The 10,214-nt window shown below is 38.1% G+C and overlaps 1 protein-coding gene across 1 annotated transcript in view; it reads left to right on the forward strand.

Annotated features, from left to right (window-relative positions):
- hgfa (hepatocyte growth factor a) overlaps positions 1 to 9,333 on the forward strand; it is a 35,609-nt gene extending 26,276 nt beyond the window's left edge. The window contains exons 13-18 of the mRNA XM_067427209.1: positions 430 to 538; positions 2,116 to 2,190; positions 2,881 to 3,018; positions 3,100 to 3,206; positions 7,501 to 7,643; positions 7,738 to 9,333. Of these exons, the coding sequence (XP_067283310.1) occupies positions 430 to 538; positions 2,116 to 2,190; positions 2,881 to 3,018; positions 3,100 to 3,206; positions 7,501 to 7,643; positions 7,738 to 7,920 (755 nt within the window). The 3' untranslated portion in view covers positions 7,921 to 9,333. The remainder of the gene's footprint in view (positions 1 to 429; positions 539 to 2,115; positions 2,191 to 2,880; positions 3,019 to 3,099; positions 3,207 to 7,500; positions 7,644 to 7,737) is intronic.
- The last annotated feature ends 881 nt before the right edge of the window (positions 9,334 to 10,214 follow it).

Consider the following 10,214-nt stretch of genomic DNA (forward strand, 5'->3'; position numbering starts at 1 on the left):
GGTGAAAAAAAAAAAAATACTTTGCCAAATGCATAAAATAAAATTCTAACAAAAAAATAAACAAACAAATAAGTAAATAAAACATTTATGCACTGGATAAAATGAAGCCATATCCACAAGTATCCTATTGATTTGCACAGACTATGTTCACAGACTAATATTTCCTTTGTTTTTACATGATTTACATAATTATCCATTTCTTTGTGGGCAGCCTGTTATTAATTTAACATATTATTGGGCCAGTGTAGTTTTGTTACTATGTCTTGTGTAAACTCTGGGTCCTGCACCAAAACCACTTGAGAAACACTGCACAATGATACTGTGTACTGCATATCCAATATGTCTTCAGAAAAACAAATGTATATATTTAAATGTATTATCTTCTTCCATGAAGTCGTCTCTGACAGTTCTCGCTTTCCCAATCAACAGGTGGAGTGCCGAAACCATCCTGTTTTATACACAAAACCACCCGGATTGTTGGGGGGATGCAGGTGCAGCGAGCAGAGGATGGGAGCTGGGTGGTCAGCATTCAAAAAGGGTACACACTTCCTATTTGATCACTATGAAGTATTATTTTAATCTAATTCAACCTACATTAATGCATGGGCGTCAGAAGACCCATACACTTTTTACGACCAATGATATTGGACCCACTCACTTTTATCGTCTCTAATTTAGCACGTCTGTTTACCTGCCCAAGAAACACTTATTATTAAACACATTTATTTCCGCTTTTCTAATATTTTCTCAATTTTTATTGAAAATAAATGCCTTTTCGATCTGATATCTGATGGGGAAAGGGAGTAGAGCGAGTGTGGCAAAAGGTGGATTCAAACCTTTTTTCGATTTGCGTCAAAACTTGATGACATGTGTCTTAGACCCTACACCATAGCCAGAGTAAATAGCTCAGTGATTTCTGTTATTTTGTCTGGCCCAATCGTTTAGTAAATGGCGGTATATTTGTATTTAATGTAAATATTAAACTACAGTTGGTACAGAATGTAGCCGCTCGAATTCTGTCTGGAAATCGGTCAGGGGAGCACATTTCCCCTGTACTTGAATCCTTACACTGGCTCTCTGTTAGATTCCGTGTTGATTTTAAAATTCTAGTGCTTACCTACAAGGCTTTGCATTGACTTACACCTCTTTATATCACTGAGCTTCTAACCCCATACAAACCTCTACGTGAGCTTCGCTCCTCAGAAGCTGGCCTTTTAATTGTTCCCAAAACTAAACTTAAATCCAAAGGTGATAGGGCCTTTTCATCAAATGCTCCTAAACTCTGGAACTCCCTGCATGTGGAGATTAGTGAAAGCGGAATCACTTAGTGTTTTTAAATCTGCCGTGAAAACGTATTTGTTTCGGGTAGCTTATATAAATTGTTTTCAATTGCCGTATTATTGTTATTTAATCCTACATTACATAATGTTTGTTTTTTTGTATTTTATAACTTTTTTGCATGTCTATGTTTTGTGAAGCGCTTTGAGATAACCTTTAAATGCGCTATATAAAATAAAGTCTATTATTATTATTATATGTCATCTAACGTTACTCCAGTAAAAAAATATTCTGAGAGAGTGGACCCACCCACTTTTTATTTGCTTCTGACGCCCATGCATTAATGTACATAATTTACGGCAAATATGCAGATAAAACAGTGATAGATAAATATTCAATATATACACCGATAAGATGGTAGAATCTAAACAAACAAGTCACAAATATTACGTAACATCACTGAATGAACTCAAATTCATTAATTTATACCAACACAACTCATTTTTATGAGTTAAATCAGGGAAATAGCTTTTTTTAAGGTAACAATTGCATGTATAATGTACAATATTGCGATATAATTTAAGTTTAAATAAGAATCATCACATCTAATTTAAAAAAAAGTTAAGCACATTTGCAACTTATGTGAAAAACTGAAATATTGTTTATTTTTTTCTTAAAAATAAAAAAGGCATTATGATTTAGAATAATAGGCTAATACAATTGATTTTGATATCTAGAAAATTCAGAAAAACTGGAACATGACATAACATGTATCGCACAGGGGATGATAATTCCTGTAGCCCTAACGACACATTCTGATTGGTTCTCCTCCCGCAGGAACAGACACTGGTGTGGAGGTTCGCTCATCAGAGAGGATTGGGTTCTGACGGATCAACAGTGCTTCTCAACCTGGTAATCCATCACGCATCCACTAATAACTAGCCACTGTCTCTTGTCAATGCAAACCACATTTGAGTTTTCCTCATTCTCGAGCGTGCAAGATTCTGGCCTGTCCCGGCCTTGTGTTCCCATCTGTCAGTTGATGTTTTCAACGAGACGTGCGGATCCCGAGTTTCCGGTTTAAGAGAGAGTAGTGACAGATCCGCTCTGACTGTGACTGATGGCTCTCTGCTCTGTCAGTGGTGCATCTGTTTAGACTCGCGTTCGGCTGCATGATATACGCCTGTGGATCTGCTTCAGTGACACTTGAGTGAAAACCTGCTGGCTCTGTTTAGTTTAGTTTAGCGGGGAAAGGGGGACGGAAGGAGAACGAGAGTGAGCTCGTCTGGCTTTTAGATCATCTCTACATTTCCCAGATCCGCTCCCTGGTGGGTTCAGCTATCTTGTGCTTTGCATGAAGACACAGACCGGGCTGGACGCTGGAACTGACCTCTGCTCCTTGATCAGAACTGGAGATGAGTTTACCAGGAGCGTTCGCCAACATGCATATCTCATGCTTGTATAAAGACTGCTCCTCTACGTCTGCGATCCAGATTATATAGGCTAAAATGACTTATCACCGTTCTACTCGGATACTTTAGTGGCAAATTTTAGCTGTCATGAAACTTCTGTGTTTGACATATTTGCTTATACGTTCCTCAGTGTCCCTGACCTCTCGGAGTACACCGTGCAGGTGGGGCTTCTTCATCTCAACGCGTCCGCCGACACAGAGGATCTCCGGATCGCACATGTGGTCTGCGGGCCCGAGGGATCCAACTTGGCTCTTCTCAAACTCACAACGTAAGTGCATTTATCCATCTGCCCATTCATCTTCTCATCCATCCAGCCATCCTTATGGTAACTCATAGTCTTTATGCCCAGGCCTGCCCCTCTCTCTGAGCATGTGCGAACTGTGCAGCTTCCTGTCGCAGGGTGTGCTGTTGCAGAAGGCACTTACTGCCTCATGTATGGCTGGGGAGACACTAAAGGTACTATTCTGTTCTATTCTGTTCTATTATATTCTTTTCAATACAGCAGCATTGTTGAATTGTTGTTTTCCATTTTATTTTGGGGTTGAAAACCTGAAAAATTCATTTCAAATAATTACTACATGTTCCTGAGTCTTAGGACTTTTAAAGGGTTATTTCACCCCAAAATAAATTCTGTCATTAACTACTCACCCTCATGCCGTTCAACACCCTGTATGAGTTTAATGTCTCGGGGAATAATTAACTCAAAAGGGATTTAATATTCAATATTCATGAATTTATGAATATAATTTGCCAGTCATTCATTACGTATTAAAATTTTCCGATAGGGAAAATTGTTTAATTAAAAACAAGTAACCCTTTATGAAATTGCTTGAAATTATCCTACTAAGTTTGTCCTGCAAATTAGTTATAGACTTTTCAAATCAATTCTCAAAAAGGGATTACTGCTTTACGAGCGCATAAGAAACATTAACTTTACTGATCAGGACAAGTTCAATATTTCAAATGGTCATACAGTTTACTTTACTAACATAGTAGCATAAGCAGTTAGGTAACGTTAGATCGCAAGCAGGGTGCGAACTACGGGGGAGCTAGGGGGAGCTCGGCTCCCCTAAATAAGACATGGGCTCCCCTGAAAACGTGATTTGAAAAATTTTGGGGGGTCTCAAAAATATTGACACTGTGTTATTTTGAGGTGCAATTTCAGTTTTCTGTAATGTGATCATCGTGGATTATTATATGTAAAATTTCTAAAAATATATAATTAATTCATGCATGACGGCAATTTAAATCTAATTCACTTCAATAAAGATAACTATACATGCTGTTCTTGTCATGACCATCAAGGTGTGGTGGCGCTGCGGTGCTAATTCCACTCATGTTTAGTACATGTCAACGCAAAGATTCGTAGAAAAAACAAAAAACAATATCCACTTCTTGATCTTGGATTTCTGGAAGAACAGCAAAGGAAGCTGACCCCAAGCCTCTGTGGTCGATTCTGTGTTAAGGCATGTTATCCCTAATTATGTGTTGCGGCTGGGTTGATATAGGTCTGCGCGACTATCAATGTCCTAGTAAGACTAACGTTAGTTAAATGGAGGAATTATGGTTTTCTTCTGTAGCCTGACGAGTAACTTCAACCGTTCATGTGAACTCAAAGACAGCCGGATTTGTTTATAGACTATTTGTGGGCTTTTTGACCTATCAGTTCTTGTTTTTTTTCTTCCTTCATTAAAATCAAAGATGCTCTTCAATGATTGTAAATTGTATATTAAGAGTCTCCGCAATGCATTAAGCAATAGATTGACCCGTTTGTCTGTGTGTGAAGGAATATACACGTCCTCTCTTCCACGCGCCCCCCCCCCCCCCCACACACACACACACCCCGAAAAGTGGGCTCCCCCAAAGGCCACGGTATAGTTCGAACACTGATCGCAAGTTTCATTGACTTTGTGTATGTGGCAGAATAACAGATTCAACTCATTAAATGTCTTTTGGAGGTTTAATAAACACAGACTAAAAATAACACTACAATTCACACAGAAAGTACATACTAAATATGCAAAAGAGAGTAGAAGTATAGATATTAACGAAAGAATACATAAAAGAGAATAATGAATAGACTGAAATTAGAGAGAGATAAAAGAAAGAGAGAGAGAGAGAGATGAGAGAGAGAGAGAGAGAGACAAAGAGAGTGGGGGGGGGGGGGGGGGTAAGAAGCAGCTTTCCTTCAGTTCATCAAATACGACCTTCACGGAGTTAACTTGTCCCAACGGGAAAATAACACACCCTCTTTACAGCAGTTTGAATTTGGAAGATAATACTTGCTCGAGTTGTGGCTTCTCGCGTGTGTGCGTGTTCCGATTTCAAATGCCCTGCGTGTCCGGTGGTTTTTTTCCGAGGTCGAAAGGGAGCGGCTGGTTGCTTTCTAGAGACGCTCCGTGTCCTCCTTCTGAAGAATGCCCTTGGGGCTAGTAAGTTGATGACTCAGTAGGGAAGCGAGGAGAACCAGGGAAGAGGGGAAGAGAGGAAGAGCTGGGGCCTGCTTGGAGGGCCTGCATTGGTGGCATGGCTTAAGTGCCAGCCACCGTGGGTGTTGGCTCCCACAGGGAGAGAGTTGGAGAAGTAAGAGCGCAAGAGATTTTCAGAGAAACCTAAAAATTGTCTCCACTGGTCTTTTAAGGTCTGGAAGTAGTCCCACCCTCCAGGGTTAGACTTAACCAATGAGATTGTTGGGATTTCCAGGCGGGAAATTCCTTAGCAGATTTTATGGCTCTTTGTTTCAAAGCTCGACTCAGTGGGTCTCGACCATTCATACTATAATTAATGCAACAAACACACACTGCATTTTCTGAATAAGTGATATACATGGAAGTGTAAGTCGTGAAGTGAGCATTAATTTGATAGGAGACATGACATATATGAGGTTATCTGAACTAGTACTTTGTTAAGACAAAGATAAAAAAGATGCAAAATACCATACAGAAGAAACATTTTACAAAACAGTTATGTGTTTACATATAATGTCCTGGGGTGCATGTTCATTTATAGATGGTTTGTCTATAATTTGAGGCAAAAGCTCTGTGTCTTAAACTCTTTGTGTCTGAAACTTCATGTGGCCAAATTCTTTTGGGCCATAAAACATCTTATCAGATGGTTTCCAGGGTAACGAAGAATCTTTCTCTGTTGTGTTGGGGGAAGGTCTGTCAGTAAGCACAACGCTTTCAAAAACATATTTGTTAAATGTAACTGGCGATTGTGTGTTTGATTCGCCTGAGTCGCTACACCCGTAAGACATTTGAAGACAAATGAAGATATTTTTGTTGAAATCCGATGGCTCAGAACGGCCTTCATTGACACTAATGTCATTTCCTCTCTCAAGACCCATAAAAGGCACTAAAGACGTCGTTACAAAGTCCATCTCACTACAGTGGCCCTACAATCATTTTATGAAGCGACGAGAATAGTTTTGTGCTCAAAAAAATAACAACTTATATAGTGATGGCCGATTTTAAAGATGTCTTCCTGAAGCTTCGGAGCTTAATGATTCATAAAGGTTTGAAGATTTACGAAGCAGTGTTTTGAAATCGGCCCCTCACAATATAAGTCGTTATTTTTATTTTTTTATTTTTTGCGCATAAAAACTATTCTTGTCGCTTCATAAAATGATTGTAGAGCCACTGTAGTTTGATAGGCTTTGTAACAGCGTCTTTAGTGCCTCTTGAGAGAGGAAATGACTGGTGTCAACGAAGGCCTTTCTGAGCCATCGGATTTCAACAAAAATATCTTCATTTGTGTTCGAAGATGAATGGAGGTGTTACGGGTGTCGAACGACAAGAGGGTGAGAAATTAATGACAGAATTTTTTTTTGGGGGGGGGGGGGGGGTGAACTAACACTTTAAATGAATGAATATTCAAGATGAAATGGCCATTGTTAATTATTCTTTACTTATTCCATTCTATTAAACTCCTTTTTATTGTTAATTTTATTCTCAAAACTGCCCTAATATTTATTTTTAGGGTTTTCAAAGTTAATATATGATTTTTTTTCCCCCACATGCACTAAATTTGATAATGTTATTATTTTATTCTGCTTTCAAAAGATAAGCTATTATCTATTTATAAATATTTACAATGTTACAGATATACTATAAATGTGTGATAAATATATTTTAGTTTTTTCCTTCCAACTAGTGCGAGGGTGAACTAATAGTAATATAATTTTAAATTACATTATATAATTATTATAACATTATATAAAAATAATACATATAGGTTGATTATGTAATATACTTATCTAATATATGTCAACTTAATACTTTTAATATTTTCCACACAAGAATATATATATATATATATATATATATATATATAATATATATATATATATATATATATATATATTATAAAATTAAAATACATGGTAAAACATTTAAAAATCTGAAAACCCCATATCTGATTTAATTGGTGTTTACTTTAAAACACAGCTCTAGAATGGATTCAGATGGTCTTAATAATAATATAATCACAATGACTTGACATCTTTTGTTTGTGTTTGTATCTTGTGGAAAAAGAACAAGGTACACAAATAAATATTTAATGTGACTCAGCATCATTAAATACACACTAGAACAAACATTCTTTGCTCGTATTTAACCCATTTCTCCAAACACGTGGTGAGTTATTTCGACACATAAGGCCAAATAAAAGAAGCTAAATGAACTTGCGTGAAAAACTTTCCAGAGTTTTTTTTACATTTCTATTAAAGCTGACCCTTTGACCTCTCTGTTAGGTACGGGATATGAGGGCAGTCTGAAAATGGTGGGGCTTCCAATTGTCGGCAACAAAAGGTGTTCCCAAAGCCACAAAGGTATTCTGCCCATCACAGAAACCAAAATCTGCGCTGGAGGCAAGAGAGACCAGGGTGTTTGTGAGGTACGAGTCAGATGGTCTTTGAGGGATATTGTTTCAGAGGATGGTGTTTATTCTATGATTGTGACATCTATTCTTCTCTATTCACCTCTTACAGAAAGACTACGGTGGCCCATTGGTGTGCCAGGAACGAGAAAGCAAGGTCATAGTGGGTGTGAGCATCAACGGCCGTGGGTGTGCCGTCGCCAGGCGTCCTGCTGTCTTCGTCAACGTGGCCTTCTACTCTGAATGGATCCGCAAAGTCTTCAAATACTATTCGGACATGGAAATAAGTTACTAGACTGTTATATTTTCCAATGTGGGGAAAATATACTCATGGCTCGTTATGGTTTTTAGCATCTACAACGTGTAGACCATGGTGGCTGTACGATTGGCGTACAAACAACTTAGAGTTTTTTTCAATTGTATTTTTTTATATATATTAAATTAAAACCACTGGTACGGAAGAGGTGCAAGAAAAATATATCTGATGTTCTCACAAGCAAACTGCAAAAATCAGACATCAGACCAACAAATGGAGGAATTTACGACTTTTTGTGGCTGATTGTTGTGGCTGGTGAGTTAACTCAAAAATCAAGGACAGATGGATAAATGAGGAAATAAAAGCAATTTGAAGAAACTGTGGTGTTCATCCAAATGAACACAGACCAGAGCAGATGTTGTTCTAAATGTCATTCCCTGGAGATACTTGAAGATGGCAGTAACCCGACGTTTTCAGACTTTTTTTTCACTGGGGTGCATTTTTCCAGGTTTTATCACTTAATATACATCATTTTAAAAGCATATCAGGAGCAACTTAAGAGGACGATATTCTGTATCGCCGTCTCCTAAACACCATTTTCATCATCAACCACTTCACAAATCAGATTTGGAGCGGCAGTCTGCACCGCAGCCGATATACATGGTCGAATGGGATGTTATCACACATTTCCAGAAGGGTTCAGTGGCATTCTAATGTTTCGCACCTTGCCTTACTCCAGTTTGGAGCGTTCTGTGGCCCCTTTGGGGCTGTTTCGTGTACTGCACTCCAAAGAGTGTGCTAATGTCACTCTGTGCATCCGTGGGTCTTATAGATCTGAAATTACAAACATCTGAAGGTCTTTCCTTTCACATGGTGTAATATATCTGTCTAAATTTTATATGCAGTTTGCGAAGTATTTATTTATGTTTTTTATAGATGGACCGAGGTCATGGCTTTTCATCCTCCAGAAGTGTTTATTGTGTTTAATCTGGCGTGTAGATTTGAAACATAACATTTGTAAACAAAACAAATGAACGATATGTCTTTAAAGGAAAATATTGGGTCATAACAGAACGTTTCGACTCAAAGATGGCTCCCCGAGGGTTTATAAGCCGCACATGTGTGCGTCGTCTATGTGGAGGGTCTTTTAAGTCCAAATTTAGCCAAGAGTGCAAAGATACTTAATCAAACTGCAGTACTGAATAAAGTAATGCAGTCGAGAACAGGCAGGGTAATGTTTTAATACTAAAATGTATTTTATTGTAAATAATATGCTCGCTATGTATATAAGGTGCCTGTATTTTTACATTGTATCCATTTTCACACTTGTTTTGTATTGTTAACGCATCAGTTTTGTGATTTCCTCTTTGCGCTGCTGCCATTAGTGGTCTTAATATTGAATATTTAGGCTGCTGTTGTTTTTTAACAATATTTTTATGACTGTTTTGCATTTCCAACTTTTAAAATGTAAGTAAATATACATGTGACCTTTTTTTATTTGTAAATAATTAAAACCTTTTAAAAAGTATGTTTTTGGTAATTTGTAATATTACATTTCCTATTAAACAGTGTTGTTATATTGTTAACTAAAACTATTGAACAACATCATACAACATCCTTCCTATCTACAGATGAGACATTAAACCAAGGTCCTGACTCTGTTCATTAAAAATCCCAGGCTGTCCTTCATAAAAAGAGGGGTGTAACATCCTGGCCAAATTTGCCCATTGGCCTCTGTTCATCATGGCCTCCTAATCATCTCCGTTTACTGATTGGCTTCATCACACTGCCTTCTCTCCACCAATCAGCTGGTGTGTGGTGGGCATTCTGGCGTAATATGGCTGCCGTCGCATCATCTAGCTGGATGTTGCCCATTGGTGGTTGAGGAGATTGCCCCCTTCTATATTCAAAGCACTTTGAGTACCCAGAAAAGTGATATATATGTAGCAAATTATTACTGACAGGTGATGTGAATAACACTGATTATCTTTTATTTACACCATCATCTGTAAGTGAGTGGGATATTTTAGGCAGAAAGTGAACATTTTGTCCTCAAAGTTGATGTGAACCAAGAAAAATAGGCAAGCATAAGGATTTGAGCGAGTTTGACAAGGGCCAATTGTGATGGCTAGATGACTGGGTCAGAGCATCTCCAAAACTGCAGCTCTTGTGGGATGTTTCCGGTCTGCAATGATCAGTAGCTATCAAAAGTGATCCGAGGAAGGAACAGTGGTGTCCTGATCAATAGAAATGTGTCAGAATACACAGTGGTTTTGCAGTTTTTTGTTTATGAAGCAATGGAAGGTCTCGCCTGGTCTGATGGATCACATTTT

This window comes from Pseudorasbora parva, chromosome 20 (genome assembly GCF_024679245.1).
Source record: "Pseudorasbora parva isolate DD20220531a chromosome 20, ASM2467924v1, whole genome shotgun sequence".
NCBI classification, from domain to species: domain Eukaryota; kingdom Metazoa; phylum Chordata; class Actinopteri; order Cypriniformes; family Gobionidae; genus Pseudorasbora; species Pseudorasbora parva.